The sequence below is a fragment of the Solea senegalensis genome, linkage group LG17 (genome assembly GCF_019176455.1).
Source record: "Solea senegalensis isolate Sse05_10M linkage group LG17, IFAPA_SoseM_1, whole genome shotgun sequence".
In the NCBI taxonomy this organism is placed as follows: Eukaryota; Metazoa; Chordata; class Actinopteri; order Pleuronectiformes; family Soleidae; genus Solea; species Solea senegalensis.
In genome coordinates this window covers 12052232-12069236 of record NC_058037.1, presented here as the reverse complement: position 1 = coordinate 12069236, position 17005 = coordinate 12052232, and the positions used below count along the sequence as shown (strand labels likewise).

The 17005-nt window shown below is 41.3% G+C and overlaps 1 protein-coding gene across 1 annotated transcript; it reads left to right on the top strand.

The window, feature by feature from the left end:
- Positions 1–1001: 1001 nt before the first annotated feature.
- Positions 1002–16372, top strand: rab32a (RAB32a, member RAS oncogene family). The gene is made up of 3 exons (XM_044049857.1): positions 1002–1395; positions 12012–12289; positions 15286–16372. The coding sequence occupies exons 1-3, from the start codon at positions 1182–1184 to the stop codon at positions 15433–15435; spliced, it is 642 nt and encodes a 213-aa protein (XP_043905792.1). The 5' UTR covers positions 1002–1181; the 3' UTR covers positions 15436–16372.
- The last annotated feature ends 633 nt before the right edge of the window (positions 16373–17005 follow it).

Genomic DNA, 17005 nt, shown 5'->3' with positions numbered 1-17005 from the left:
TTTACACATTATTTTGTTTTGTTATCTTTTACTCAGCTGTGAAAGTGTGTGAGGTTAATGTAAAGTATATCAGGTACATGGGGGGTGCAATATGTACAGCAGGACAATTCAATTACAAACTCAGTTGGGCCACATTTTCATACCAATAAATTTAGCTGGGCCAGACATTAATTTTCCTGCAGTCAGATTAAATGTACATTAAAATATAATTAAAGAACTCACAATAAAAGGATTTTGGTCATACCTGTCCTTTGTACAACCTCAAAGTGTGTAAAAAAAAAGAAAGAAAGAAAAGAAAGTGCACAGTATTAGCTATTTTAAATAAAAAATAAACATGTTTGTCATCTTAAAGTGCATGAAATCAAAAAGGTGCACACTATAAGAATGCGTTTATCTTTGAATTAAGATAAACAAATGTCTTAAATTACCCACAAACGTCTCAAAGTGCCTTTAACAGAATTCAAAAGAACTATTGATGCTGTCAAACCTCATCAGACTACTTTAGGAATGTATGTAGGAATCATTGAGGGACAGTGAAAAAGTATCTCTCTAGTTTTTCCTCAGTGTTTCTGGTGGAACCACAGGCTGGGCCTCTATGAAGTTGGACACGGGCCGCATGTGGCCCACGGGCCACCATTTGAATAGGCTGGATGTACAGTTTAGTTCCTTAATTTTATTTTCCGAAACTTGGCAACAGAAACTGAACTGATTGGATTAATCAGAATTGTGTGACATTCATGTGTTTGTTTTGAAGTGACACACTGCAGCTTTAAGGTTAGATGTAGTGTTTTATTTGTAAATTAATCTCAGTCTGTTGTTTTTTTCCAACTGAACCATGTTGAGGTATGTGAGTGTGATTCCTTCCAACATGAAAAGCTTACTGTAATCACACATCACACAAGTTTCCCTGATATTTCCGGGTTGAGTCCTATGACTTATCAGGTGGTTTGCTGAGCGGCGGCGGCAGCAGGAGTAGGAGGAGGAGGAGGAGGAGAATCAGAAAAGGGGGAGACAAATGTGATTTCTGTTGTGTCTGTCCCTCAGTCCTCAGTCTCTTGACCAGCCCTCAGCCTCTCTGCTGCTGCACCCTCTCCGCCGGAAGCCTCTATGAGCGATAAAGCAGAAGTAATCTGAGTTTGATTCAAAAGTTTGTTGTGTGTCAGTGTCGGGCGTCAGTCAGCATGGCCGGAGGCTCGGTGTCAGAGTGTAAGGAGTATCTCTTCAAAGTGCTGGTGATCGGGGAACTGGGCGTCGGGAAAACCAGCATCATCAAGCGCTACGTGCACCAGCTTTTCTCGCAGCACTACAGGGCGACGATCGGGGTCGACTTTGCACTCAAAGTGATCAACTGGGACAGCAAGACCCTGGTCAGGTTACAGCTGTGGGACATCGCAGGTAAGGGACTCGCCACTTTTCACGCGTTACGAAAGCAGCAGCAGCAGCAGTCATCTGCTGTGGATGTGCCAAATTGGATGAGAAGTGGCGTGACGCACGCAACGCAGGAGGAAGGAGTTGTTACTTTCTCACGTGGCCTGCGAAATAGAAACTACACAATACATGGAAACATGTCAAACTAAAGTGGTTCATGGTTTAAATGTGGAGCCTGGTACACGCTGTCATTTAATACTGAAGCGTTTACACGTATGTCGAGCTTCGCTGACAGATAGTGAAGTATTAATGGGAAGTGGAAAAAGAAAAGCAAAACCTTTCCAACAGTAAAGACCGGTTGGTCATGTCTGCTTGTTGTCTTTTCCACTTTATGGTCACGGCAGCTCATAATTGTCAGAGGAATGTAGGTCACGTTGTTGTTACCGAGCGTCGCCCCTCCACCCTTCATCCCTTTCAATGGCACTCACTATAATATCTTTACAAAATTCCCCCTGGTTTTAAAATAAGTGACTTCACTCTCACCTGGGAGTGGAGTTTTCTTTAAATGTCTGTGTACGTTCTCCTGTTATTCTTGTTTTATTTCTGGAAACTCCTCAGTTAACACACACACACACACTTGTTGCCCTAACCCTTACCCTAATCCATGGTGTCTGCAACCCGTGGCTCGAGATTTAGAGATCAAGGCCATAACTAAAAGTGTTTTTTGTGATATTGTTATTAAAAAGCCTTTACAAACTTGTTTTAGAAATATGGAAAGCCATTCCCGACACTTTAATGACGCCATGTGTACATGAAGAAGTACACATTCAGAGTCATGTGTCCATCTTTGGACCCACATACATACTAATGCCAGGCCACAAACTACATAATGTCCAAATATTGCTTTATTTATTTCCAAGTGCATTAACAATGGAAGGACTAGGTCTACACAATTACACAAGTAGCCTTCGTTTACATGGTATATATGTTATTATTTTGGGTTAAATAGATTTTGTGGCTCCAGATTAATTTTATTTGGGTGGAGAGATGACAAAAATGGCTCTTTTCATCCTGAAGATTGTCTCTAAATCTAACTGTAACCCTAAAACCAGGCCTTAACCCTGAAAAAGCACTTTAAAGTTGTGGGTCCCCAGACCAAATGTCCTCACATAGATAGGTTTGTATCACAAATATATAAAGTACACGTGAAAACAACCATTCTTACTGTATTAAGGTCGCACTAATAACCCTTACCTTTACCATGACCTGTTAATACATAAACATATCCTTAAAGGCCCACAGTGTAAGAATTAGTGACATCTAATGGTGAGACTGCAGACTGTTTTCTCCTCCACTCACTCGGGTTTATCTGTTTGGGCTATTGTAGAAACTTGGCACCCTCTGTAAAGCAAGACTCTTTCCCTAATGTAAAATGTAAACATGTAAAATGCTTCATTTAGGTCCCATTTTAAAGTGATTATACACTTATATAAATAGATATAGGTATAAAAACTGTTACACAATGGACCTACGGTATAACCTTTTCCTCAAATCACATCTTAATAATAAAAATCAGACCAGGTGGCTGTGGATCAGTGGTAAAGCAGGTTATCATCCGAGCAGAAGGTTGGTGTTTGATTCCCAGCTCCACTGGTCTACACATGCTGATGTGACACCAAATTCCCGGTGGCTGTGAATGTGTGTGATAGATGTGTGGTGGTCAAAGCTGTGAGAACAGGCCAGTGTCAAAAAGTGTACTGTAAGTCGCTTCAGTGGCCATGAAACGAGAAAGAAATGTAAAAGAAATATATTTATTTATGAATGTAGACCTCATTAGGACCAGGTTTTGTTCCCCCATTAGGATGACTGGTCCTGGAAAATATTGTGTTTATACCCAGAAAAGAAAAACATGCACACACACACACACACACAATGCACGCCTGTGCATTCCAGCAGCTTTAGTAAGCAAGTCTGAGACTGAGAAATCAGAACAAGGAACAAATAAAGGTTTCCCACACAGGCCGCCTCCCTCCAACTCTCACTGTTTGTCATCTCCAGGTAGGAAAATCTCGCACGGCAAACAGACGAGTCTGAGGATGTCCTGGGTGGGAGGGGCAAGTGAGCCGAGATCAGGAGAAGCAGATAAAAATGACTTCACTGTCGGATGCAAGCTCATTACATTTCACTTATGAAGGAACGAAGGAGAACTGTGACATCCCGTTATGTTTTTATCCCGAGTGTCTCCATGACCAAAAAAATCAGCCTGACATTAGGACTTGGGGAAATGGTTTGGTCACATTTACTAGAGCTCACATGACTAATTTAATGCAGATATTTATGTTAGGAGTCATGAGGTTGCATGGCTGCAGGGGTCTGTGTTTCTGTGTGTGTGTGTGTGTGTGTGTGTGTGTGTGTGTGTGTGTGTGTGTGTGTGTATGTATGTTAGGTGGGGGTGGGTCTTCATTCATGCAGATTCTAACAACTGTGTGTGTTGTGTGTGTGTGTGTGTGTGTGTGTGTGTATACATATATGTATATATTGTTATTATGTTGCTCTTGTGGGCAAAAGTCCAAAGGTTGTTTGTGTCTTTATGTTAAACCCTGTAAACATTCTCCCTATAGATGGTGAAATCTCACTGTGCATGTTTCATCAGTCATGGGTTGGACCACACTGAACAATCCTGAGTTTGGTGCGTGTGCGGGAACAGTGGGGGTCAGTTAATGATTCTCTGGGAAAGTGGTGAAAGAAGAGATTGTGCTGAGAGGATTTTGTCCCGTATGTGTGAAGAATATACGGCTGAATGGTGATGTCGGAGCCATTTTGGATTGAAAGTGGATCTACTTTAGATATGTTTGTCTAATTGGTTGTCACAGTTGGACTATGCTAGTGGGCCAGAACAAAACTCTGTGGAGTCCTAATTAATATTACTTGTGAAATCTGTGTTTGTGCTACTATCTCAGGTCTTTTAAACCAGGTTTCTTCATGACACGCTCGATTTTGACCGACATAAAAGCGTCAAAGATGGCCGCGCCCCTTAGACTAAAGCTCGATTGTACTTGGCATGCATCGCAGAGGAAATTGACGATTCAAGTTGACCTGCTTTCTTGGCCTGAAAGTGAGAGTTGGAGCTTATCGTCTGACCCACATTAGGTTTATTGCCTGAGTGGTCAGATTTATTTATTTATTTGCTTATTTTTTAATCTATCTTGGAAGTCAGTTGGCTGCATCCATTGCATGCAAATGCACCAAGTTCTGCTTTGCTGCAACTTCACTTTTAAAAAAAAAACAAAAACCTGTCTTAAAACCTGCATGTCAACGTGTACAGAGGAAGAGCCCAGCCTCTTAAATTTGAATTAAAGGAATACTTCACCAATTTGAATTTAGCATTATATTACTATTTCCCCTGAGTGGAGAAATATCTTCATTCTTTTCTTTGTTACGCGCCCACCAGTGACACTTGGTCCCGTGAGCGTAACTGTTAGCAAAGATGGCGGACACTGTTTACATTCTGGGAATGAGGTCCCGTCCCCCTACGAGAGGGTCTAAAAAGTGCGGCATTAGCATTGCAGTTTCAAGGCTTGGACCAAGAGTCACTGGTGGGAGCGTAACAAAAAAAGAATGAAGATATTTCTCAACTCAGGGGAAACAATTTTTCAAAAATGCTACCCCATTCTAGTAATACAAAGCTAAATGCAAATCAGTGAAGTATTCCTTTATTGTCGTCTCTACACTGATATTATGGACGATTAGTCCTTTTAGTTGACTTCCAACTAATATTTAACCCTTCTCTTATTTGGCATGTCTACTTCGCATTACCGTAACTCCTAGACCGTTTGTTATATCTAGAAAATTCAAAAAACTCTGGGTGTGACCGCGCCTTTTGCCCTAAGTCAGCTGAGATTAGCACAGCGACCCTCGTGTGGAGGATAAAGTGATAGAAGATGGATGGATACTGAAAAGCAGAGAAATAGAGCATTGCGCTTGTCATTACGGTAGCCCTCAGGACTTTCAATCACGGACGAGATTCACCAGCGCGTCACATGTTCTCAGTACTGTAATTCCTAAACGGTTGAATAACTGCCAGATATCGGAAGTGAACGTTATCTTGAAATAAGGGGCAGAAGCACTCACCCGTTGAACACGTTTTGACAATCTTACAGCCACAGAATCAAAATAAATCCAGACGGCCTGATTGTCATAAAAGGATTAAAGACCGAGATGAAAAATCTTCACCTGTCATTTGTTAATGATGATTGTTTTCACCCCCGTTGAAAGACAAAATCTGGAAAATCTGCCTCTGGATGTTTTCTATTCTTAGTTTTGAACACGAGGCTTGTTCAGGTTTTTATCTTCTCCCTCAATCAAGCGGAGCTCATAGGCTGAGACAGATCAGGACAGATGGTTAGAAGACTGCTGTTTGCCGTTTTTATATTTATTCCATCGCTTACAGCAGTATGAGGAAGGGGGTGGACTGTCGGACAAAAAACTTGCCACCCCACCCCGTGCGAGCGCTGTCGCTCAGAGAGCAGGGGCATTTGTGACTGAGCGCCGGGTAAGGCCGTCTGCCTGTCAACGACAGACAGCGCTCACTGCGAGGACCTGCGAGGGTAAATAAAACACTGCCACACACACGCACTCAGACTGATATCATTCATAGAGACAAGGGAACGCACATGCGCGTGTTAGACTCTCAGGTCAGGTGACACAAATACTGAACCTCATTTTTCACACCTACACCGAGGCCTGACCTGAAGACACTCGCAGGATAAAATAAGTTATGGGTGTGAAAGAGCGAAAGATGGAGGTATATTTGTCAAGTGATTTAAGAGCAGCGATTAAGCCATTTAATCATGCAGGAGAGGAGGAGGAGGAGGAGGAGGAGGAGGATTCTCGGTGATGCTGTGGGCAACTTCAGAGTTGTGTTGTCTTTTACCAACCTTTAATAGTGATTACAGCCCGGGAGGAATGATAGTAATCAGAGGCCTGTACAAGACGAGGGCACCATGGGAAGTCGGTGTGAAGCTGGTGTCTTCTCCACCCCTTTTCACCCACAATTGCTACTCTCCTCTGGATCCGTCTCAGCCAGTGGACAGGATGATTACCACCATGGTATAGAGTTTAAAAAAAAATCCCATCACCTTTTTAGGACCAAACAATCCTGTACAAGCAGCAGGTTGCACATAAGTGACACGTTCGGTCTGTGGCTTCACCTCCGGCCCTGAGGAGAAAAGATCTATGTCATCAGCTAAACCTCGGCACAATCATGGAACACACAAGTGTATTTGTTTTTCTGTCTTTTATCATCTTTTATCGTTTGCTTGTTTTTAGTCAAATTCAGATTTGGTTTTTGCCTTTTAATCAGCTCAAATTTAGCCAAATCCAGCTGACGCACACTTATTTTTTTTTTAATTCCCTTAACCAGGCCATGCTTGAACATTTACTGACTAATTGATTAATAAATTGATCGTGTCAGCTCTCACGGGGAAGTACTCAGAGAAACGCAACTACTGCAAAGCAATTTCGTTTTTTAAGCACACAGAGAGATTCACGAATGACACGACCATTACAGGAGATGAGATTTGAGAAACCGCAAATAACAGAAGGCAGTGTGCGGGTTATTGTGACACATGGAGCATAAATTAACTTTAACACAGAGCGTGGTATGTGAGGAGAAATTCCGATGGTTTCTAAAAGCTGAGAAGTTGCAGGTCAAAGCCGACATGCGGTCATCACGGTAATTTCACTCGCGCTGTTTCAGGAAGTCAGAGAATCAGAGTCTTAATCACCAGAGAGGAGAGAGCTGGAAAACGCCCATAGTTTCCATTTTCTGGCTTGTGTTTGTACAAGAACTCAGACCAATGTGTGATACTGTTCAAATTTAAAACACACAAACTGGTGTTCATGTAACTAGAGTGTTTGTTTGTTTGTTTTTCTTCATTTGAAATAAAACAGTATTTTAACATGCAGTAAATTGTATATAACTTCCAGATATTGAAAGTTATTCTGGAAAAATAGGCAAAAGCACTTAGTCACAGGACATTTTCTGGCCCTTTTTATGGTTAAAATAAGCAAACATTATTGAGGCTTAGGTGTTAAAGGGTTAAATTCTAAGAGTTGTGCTTGTGTAAAATCTTTCACCGCTTCTTGGCATCAAGTAGCATTTTCAGCACTCGATCTTCTCGGCCATTGTTCATCCCAGTTATAAATGATTTCCACAATAATGATTTGTGAGTATTTATCGCCCAACAGTCAACGGTAAGAATAGGCGTCAGCTCAGTGGCACAGTGCGATCATTCGTCTTACTATTTCTACAAACAGGATGATTTTGAGCTTTAATTTCTTTCAAACATGTGTCCAGGCTTCATGTTGAGGGGAAACGAGGGGTAATGTGTCGTAAAGTTGGAGGATTTTCTCTCAATTCAGACTCTGTTCAGTTCTAAAGGTCACAGTGAACTGAAAGTCACGTCTCGCATGCTGCTCAGTGAGATTTGAGCGTGCCAGTCATGTGTGCTGAACACGACCTCAACGATCGAGCCCTGTGATGTCTTATTGTTATTTTAGTGCTGTTGGGCGGGAGAGTTGGGAAGTTTCACAGCCAGTTGCCTCCTGACAACAGAAGCTGCTGCTGCTGCTGCTGCTGCTGCTGCTGCCTTGTCTGGCTTGGACAGTTTCTATGGTAACCCACCCACAGGAAAGCAGTACGTACAACAGTAGAGGAAAACGGGGTTGCTAGGGCTATGGATAATGATGACACTTTGCTTTTTCTTTCAGTTTCTCCCACACAACAAACAGAGATGATATGGTGTGGCTGCAACTAAACCATTTCTTTCTTCATCTGCTGGTTTTCGTAACGGAAAGGTTCACGCGTTCGTAACCAGCGAGCCTGATTGTACTTGAGGTCATGATCTGGCATTCATCAGTGCTGTAGACTCCGCTGAAACGTCCTTGGTTTAAAAGCCTGTGTATTTCCACAGCAGTTTCACCGTCTTTCTCAAACAGACAGATTGAGGCTTCCTTCCATTTAGTTGCCTCACGTTGAGCTTGCGTCTTTGTTCCCCTCCTGCAGTCTCACGCTCCTCTGTGGCATCGGCTGGGTAATTACTCCACTGTTCACGCAGCTCATTCTATTCCTGTGTTTTATGCTGATTGGATAAGCATCAATTGAAGCACCTACTTCAAGTATGATTCGATTTATAGCTCTCTTTAGTAGTGACAGCTTTTGAATTTAAGCACGTATGGAACAAGACAAAAAAATCTGCTAATCATTAAACTGACGGACATGCAGAAAGAATATAAAAGACTTAAAAGTTGCTAAACTCCCAAAGATGTTCTAAAATGTGCATTGTAAATTAAATAAACGATGCCACTATTCAAATAATGAATAACCCATCGTCAAAGTTGGATGTACAGTTTTTCTTGTTCCGTTTTCTGTGAAACTACAGCACATTATCGATACCCCAAGTAACACATTACCCCCTGCAGCACGTGAGTGAGTGTGTGTGTGAGTGCTGCTGCAGTCACCGCGGTGATATTGATTGATATAATCACTCTATATGAGTCTTTTCCATCCATCCAGCTACAGCTCTTTCCCTGGAGGAGTGAGGTCAACACTTTAAAGGTTGTGAAAATCAGTACTTTATTCATTGTACACCTGTCTATGTTGCTCAAGGTTATATGACTTTAAAAACATGGTGAAAAGTATTCTTTAACAGCTCCTTTTCCTCTTTTCTCCTGCGCCTTAACATCTGAAAATATTTGGTCAGTATTGTCACATGATTATTCTGATTGAATTCAGTTTTTATGTAAAAGAGGAGACATATTTGGAGAGTTATCGAGCCAGTTATTTAGTTTCCACCTTTGCTGCCACACTATGGGCCGTATGAATACTAAATGGAGTGGAAATGAAACTCTTATTTCAGTCTACCAGCTCTTTATCCCAGTGTGCCGTGTCTCTAGTGAATTTACCTGGGGTTATAGCCACTAAAATTAGACTAGCAATTACTGTCAGGCCTGTGGGCCCCACAGTGTATTCACTCTCCTGCTCACACCCGCACTGCGCCACGCCACTCTTGCGTGGTTAAGTAAGCACCCACAGTAAAGTGAAAGTATGTAAGGAGAAGCTGTGCTCACAGTTCCTCAAACCTTTTTCCCCAGTTCATTTTTGCATTTTGCACGTTAACTTGAGTGGAGTCAGTTAAGTGTGTAATAGGAGGCCCAGTTACACTTGCCCCCGACATTTTTTGTAAATGTCTTAAATTGGAAAGCGTAGCAGATGCATGTGCTGAATCTGTCAAACGCTTCCTCACGTCACCGCAAACCTGACTTGTTATATCACAGATGGAAACTAAAAATAAAATACAGGTGTGGAGAACACACGCTGTATATAGCAAATGTTTTCCTGTGGTTGCGTCGCGAAACTGAGAGAGATTTGATACGAGAGTGTATGTCACTACTAACTGAAAAGGACATATGAAACTGAGGAACAGGAACTACGTTTGGAAGCTTACGCAACACTGTGTGTGTGAAACATGTGAAGAAAAAAACCACACTGTCATTAAAACACAGTGTGTGTAGTAAAGACGGACCATAGCAGCTTTTTGTGTTCAGATTACATTGTGCAAGTCAGAGACCACCCCTGCTATCCTTCTTTTGAGTGAACTGAAGAGGACATCTTTTGTTTCTCCCTGATCTGCACAAATATCACACAGTAATCATTTTAAATATGCTTTTCAAATGAAAATGAGAATAATGATGTGGAAAATGACCATTCCCTCTGATATCGCGAGTCGTATCTTAATCGCAATTCCTGACCTCCCAAACGAGGCCGTCGAGAAAATAATGATGCCATTCTTTTCTCGCAGCGGCCCTGGGAGAGAGAACACAGTTATCTGGTCTTGCGGTGTATGTACAAGGTTACTTTACATGAAACCAAATTGAATTAGCCTGACTAGAACCTGACTTTAACTATATTAGAATTCCTAAACTAACTCCTTAAGTAAATTGAATTCCTCAAAGTCGGACTGACACCCAGATGATGCGACTGAGAGTCAAATTACTACTGCATACCTTCAAATAGACCCTGTAAAAGGACAAGGAAAAGACAACATTGAGGAAAAACATTGATAAATCCACACCGGTGCATTTGTGGACTGACAAGAACAATATATTGGCTAGATTTTTTAAGTTAATAGGTGGTAGAAAGACACGAAATGGTACCAATATCTGCCAGCTGAGGTTGTTTTGGTCCATGATGTAATAGTTCAACTGGAAAATGCCTATTACAACAAAGTGAAAGGTTTCATATTACTGCCTGGTGTAGCGGAGTCAGACACTTCATTCTAGAAATCGATTCCCCCACCACTTCTTGTACACTGGCACAATTGTAGCTCGACTTACCTGTGAAAATATACCGTCTGTCTTGAGTCTTGATCCTCTCCTAACCATTTTTAGTGAAAATCCAAGTCGTCGTCGTCTTAGGTTGCAGTTCACAAAACTGCTGCTGTGAATTATTAAACATCTCAAATAGATGCTCTGCTGTTTTTAGTTGTTCAGTTATTTTTAATATTGAGAGTTTATATATTCACAATCTGTCATTTTACTGTATATACTGTACATCCTGTACAAGTGTTATTACCTGAAGTGACTTTCACGTGAGGTTCACTCTCCTGCTGAGCCACTGTTGGCAAAGGTGATGTGTTCAGGCTGTTCCTCGTTTTATTATCGCACTTTAAGGCTCTATTTGACTTTTAAATGTGATAATTAAAGTATCACAACTTTAACATAAGGTTGTTGTCTGTGATGTGTTGGAATCTTCAAGCATAAAACAACACCGTCCATGTGTAAGTTGGTCCCCTACAAGTCTGGCTTGACTTGACCACCAGGGCAGGGTTCTTGCAGAAATTGAAGACTGTATTGATGTCACAAAGGAGCTGCGTTATTCTGTGTCCAAAACAATGAATAGAAAATAATGCAGTAATGGTTTTCACACGGATGTACCTTCCTGATGCAGCACAACAGTAGCTCTAAGGAATGGTAACTGCGTCCTTGCATCCTCACGGGCATCATGAACGTTGTCTGTTGCCTCTTTAAAAATGCACCTCTGATTATACAATTTTAAAAAAGTACAACAGTTTCAAAAGAAAAACTAATTGTCACTTGACTTTGTGGATGAAACCATGGGAATGGCTTTGAGGAGAAGATCTAAAAGAGCCACATGAAACAAGACAAAAGTAAAAGTGTGTTTCAGACAAAGGCCTTCTTTAGATTGATAGTGACACACTGCATCTTAATTCCCCACAGATTTTCTATCAGAGAATGGATGCAAATTATTCCTGCTATTCTCTGTGTGGATTACACTCATGGCAAATAAGGAGAAACGGGTGGAACAGAAACCATTTCTTTCCTCACCATCATTTACCGGCCACATACAGAGGAGGGAATTAGAGTGAAATATAGAATGTAACACAGTCTACTGCAAACAAGCTGGAGGATAGACACTTGGTTTTGTCTCCAAGAGACCATTATTGGTTCAGATCTGTTTTGATGGATTCATCACATCCACATTTTTTTGTAAATCATTCACAAAGTGTCTGTCATTCTCTGGCGACTGCTTTATAAAACTGAATTCTCCTCCCATCGTCCAGGTCAGGAGCGATTTGGGAACATGACGCGGGTGTACTACAAGGAGGCTGTGGGGGCGTTTGTGGTGTTCGACATGACGCGAGGCTCCACATTTGAGGCCGTATCTAAGTGGAAGCATGACCTGGACAGCAAGGTGAAGCTGGCTAATGGCAGCCCCATCCCATCAGTGCTGCTCGCCAACAAGTGTGACCAGAAGAAAGATGGCTCCAACAACACAGCCCCAATGGACAATTTCTGCAAAGAGACTGGTTTTCTGGGCTGGTTTGAAACCTCAGCTAAGGTGAGAGACCAATTCATTAGACTGTGAAGCTATAAGTAGCACAAATGTATTAAAATGGACCAGCGTGACTTCTTTTTAAAACATAACAATCAGAGCATTTACATGCATGTTAAAAGTCTGATTTTAGTCAGACTAAGACGTAAACACGTTAGTCTGACTAACATCGAGCTAGTCTTAGTCGGACTAACATACCTGGATAACGGATTCATAGTCTGATTACTCCTGCATGTATACGCTTAGTCGGACTGGAGTCGGACTCTTGGCGTTCTGCACATGCACCAAAATTCCTTCCCCGGTTTCAGACCAGAAAGCAGAAGAAGGAGACGACGTTCAAATTGCAGTACTGCTGCCGGAAAACTGATGACTGAATCCCTGTTTTAAATTGTGTGACTGATAGATATGTGTAATTCATGTTTGTTTTTGTATCACCCTGCTTCCAACCCAGTGAAAATATCAGTTGGACATCTGGTGAGATATGGTATCACCTGACATTGATTGATGTTGCAGCCTTGAGCTGTGAGAGCAGTGAGGGTTAGAGGGGCAGGCCTCTATAAGATAATGCTGTGTAGTGTTTCTACTCAACTTAGTTTGGTGTGACAGTGGCTGTGTCTTTGCACTCTCACACTTCTGGGTGCGGTGTGGACGTTGATGAAGTGCGACTGTTTTGGAGGCTTCTCATTTTGACAGAGGTTTAAGTGTATTAAGCTGCGGCGTTGAAAAGAAGAAGAACCCACATTCATTTGCTATCCAGGATAACATTTGTCAGTGTATGATGGCCTCATGTTTTATTTATATGTGCATTAATATTGGAGTTGGTCATTGTGGTGCAATTGCGGTCTAGTTGCGTGGTTTATAAAATCCTGTGTACATAATAAGTAGTACTATAGCAGTTGAACAAACGCTTTGTGGAAAAGAATATTTCCCTCTGAGATCGAGACGTAGTGGAGTGGAAAGGATGCCAAGGCTGTTCAAAAACAAAATTGTACAAATCCACTTATACCTAATTTCCACAGTGGTTAGTGTAGTGCTGCCTTGTGTTTGCTTTGATGAGTGAGTGAAATACAAACTCTCTGTTCCATCATAATCAGCTGGTACCTGTGGGAGGACACAAGTTTGGCTCAAACAAAAGGCTCCTCATAGTCGGTGATAAATTACTACTCTTGAATTTTGCAGTTGATCTGGTGAGTGGTTGAAAAGTGGGGGAATCAAATATTCACCAGGCTCCAGGAAATGGTCTCTCGTGTGTTTTCCCTGTGTTTCTCCTTCCCATCATGGTTATGTCTTTTCTCTGACTGTCTAACTCCTCAGGAAACCTTTACAGACTGTCTTTAAAAAAGACACATTTCAACCATAACCACTCTAACAAGAGCTTATCCTTCCAAGCACAAGAATGTTCTTGCAGCCACAGTTAACTTCATTAACTCATTCCAAACAACCTCAGGCTCTGCAGCTGTATCACGTGCTGTCATGTGAAGTGTGTGTGTGTGTGTGCGCGAAAATATGTCTGGCAATTTCCTTCCACAACATGTGATCGGAATTCTTTCCAGGAGTTGGACACTTTCTTTTTGTTTGAAGTAACACAAATATGCAGTTTCCATAAAGTGACACAATCACGTCATTGTTTTGGTCAAGACTCATCACTGCGATGTCAACAATTCAGCCTGGCTAATGATGAGGTTGGATGGACAAATAGATGGTGAACTTGTGATTAAAATGGGGGCTTGTTACCGTTCCAAATGAACTGTGCAGTGTGGTATGGGAGTGCAGTGGTTGCCTAAAGATTAGAGAAGAGAGCTTGTGACCAGAATAGTTTAGTTAGGATTAATCTGGTTGGGGAAAAGTGGAAGAAGCAGCTTGTTTCCCTCCCTCATTAACACCACTGTGGTTCCCTTTAGAGAGGTTCCTAGCCATCACGTCAGACTGCGTTTAAAAAAAAAAAGCATCATCTCACAGTGCAGTGATTTTTTTTTGTACTCTACACGTAAATCTCAGGGAAAAGACCTTAAAGAGACATTTCAAACCCACAGGAAGGATAAAAGCAAATGGAATTTTATGTAAGCTTGACCCTGTAGTTCGAGGCATTTCATGCATCATGGGTGATCTGATCACGAGTGTGCACAGCTTTACATTTTGTCAGGTCACGCCTTTAGAGTTTAGAGTTTAGAGTTTATTTATTTAAAATAGGGACAATACATATTAATGGTCATATACATGTAAATATGCAAGATTATAGCCAACGGCTAATTTCCGTTTTTAGTCTCTTCGGCAGGTTGATGTTTACATAGGATTAATAAAACAGCATTGACAAGTAGAACAATTAGTCATAAAAGGTAAAAGTAGGAAAAGGTACCCCAACAGTTAGCTAATATAAAACAAATATACACGTTTAGGCCTGATTGTGGCAGCAGTGTTGTTCTTCCAATAGCCAAGCTTTGAGATGTTTGGTGAAAGATGTCACGTATTGTGTTTGGTAGTGAATTCCAGGTGTGAGATGCACGGACAGAAAAAGTGGCTTGACCAAAGGCACAAACCTAAAATTAGACAAATTAAACTTAATTCTGTTCACAGTTTTTTTTTATCTGTCTTTTAAAAAGAAGTTGTGAGTCAAGAGTGATTCCTAAGTATTTAAACTCTTGTACCACCTTTCATATGTGTGTTTTTTTTAGTGATAACTTACTTGCTTTATAAAGGCATGGTACACGATTGACTCGTCTGTTGTGTTAAATAAAACATAGATACAAGGTTAAAGAAAAGAAATGACCTGTGACAGATATTTAACATAACATAGCCTCTGTCTATCAGCTGTTGCTTTAACAAGCTGGTTCATATAAAGGAGTTCTGTGGACTTTAGATGTCTATAAAGGCCTGGGATGTCACCTTGTAAATGCACTGTCGATCACCTCCCAGCATAGCGAGGACAAGGACTCATGTCTGCACTGTCTGTATGTATTTCACCGCTTCTCTGACAAACTATTTTGACCGTTTTTTTTTCATAGGACAACATCAACGTGGACGAAGCGGCGCGCTTCCTGGTGGAGAACATCTTGGCGAACGACAAAGGCTTGCCGTACGAGGAGAGCAACGGAGACCGGGTCAAACTGGATCAGGAGACTGTGGCTGCTGAGAGCAAGTCAGGCTGTTGCTGACACTCAATCTATTCACATTAGCCTCCCTCTGGCAGGGTCCACTTCCTGTGCCTGTCCTCTTGCTCTCGGCCCGCGACTGCAGCGTCTCAGAGGATTTTGCACTTTCAGGTGTTCAAAGCTCTCGGAACTGTACCTCCCTGCTCCACTGCCCATTCAACCTTTGTGTCCCAATTTCCTCACTGTAGCTTTTCACTAGGCCCAAGCAGGAGCCCATTTTTATTGTATTGTCACACTTTACTGTTACTATGCTTACCCCTTCTTTGACCTACATCTCCAAACAATGGAGTTTGTGTCATCACACGTTCCCCGTGACACTGTCTGTATTACACCACCAACTATTAACTCCACCCAGTCTTCTACACCTGGACACCACAGCCTCTGAATGCCTGGATTATACTGCACCTGAGAAGAAGTGTGAAAAATATGCACTGAGAGACCTGCAGAAAACAACCTGCAGCTTTCTTAATTTCTTTCACTTTGAGTCGATTTTGTCTCCGTGCTCTTCTCGTTCAAGTGAAACAAATCTATCTCACATAACATGGATTTTAAATCATTACAGTACGCTCATGTTTGTGTGGAAAGCTGTTCTCATATATAACATGAAAATGAAGCAGCACAGTATCAAAGTACCCAGACGATGGCCACACTTGTCACTGACACAAACGGACGGTATTTAACTCTAATGATGATGGAATATATGAGACGTGTTTGTTTGTCCTCCAGTATTAAAGTGTAAAACTGTTGGGTCATGCATTATATATATATAAAAAAAAACATCAGAGGACGACACTCTGTTGTACATATGGGTGATCATCTGTTGATAATCTGTGCTGAGATGAAATATGAAGGATTTTTTTTTTAACACTGAGATGAGATTAAGTTTACATGTTAGAATACTTAAAAATGTGCACAAAAACAGAATAAACATTTTAACAGATTTGTGTTGTATACTAGTATTAAACGGACTGATCTCTGATGTGTATTTATGTATAAAGTAGCAAAACACTGCAGCATGCTCTAGATCATATAGTTTTTTTCCTAGCCGTATAACTTGCTAATAAACAATGGAATAAGTAAATCAAGCTTTACTTTTAAAGCTCAATATTTGGCTCAAAAATGGTAAAACATTTTGTTTTCCTGTTTGGATTATTTTCCCAAGCAGATGCTGTAGGTTATACAATTCATTCATTTCATTTTTATTTAATTTAGTTAGGTTAATTTAGCTGTCTTTATTTTTATATTAACACAGTTCATACTTGGGACTTCAATTTAAAAATGGCCCTAAGTTGAGTTTGCCATGTGACGGCAGAACATGAAAAGGGGGAAAACCAATTTATCCAGTTTGAAATGGCTGTAACTGTAAGCCAAAACGAGGTAAAGCAGAGGTTAATGGTCATAATGAAAGTACATTTCACACTCTAACTCTATGTTAGTTTCTGTTCCACTCGAGCAAGAGCCTTTTTTTCCCCACATATAAAATGAATCGGAAAACACGGAGCCTATGGGGATGAGTGCCACTCGAAGACATTCTGCACAATGGAGAAAGCTGTGTAAGGCAGGACTCACACTG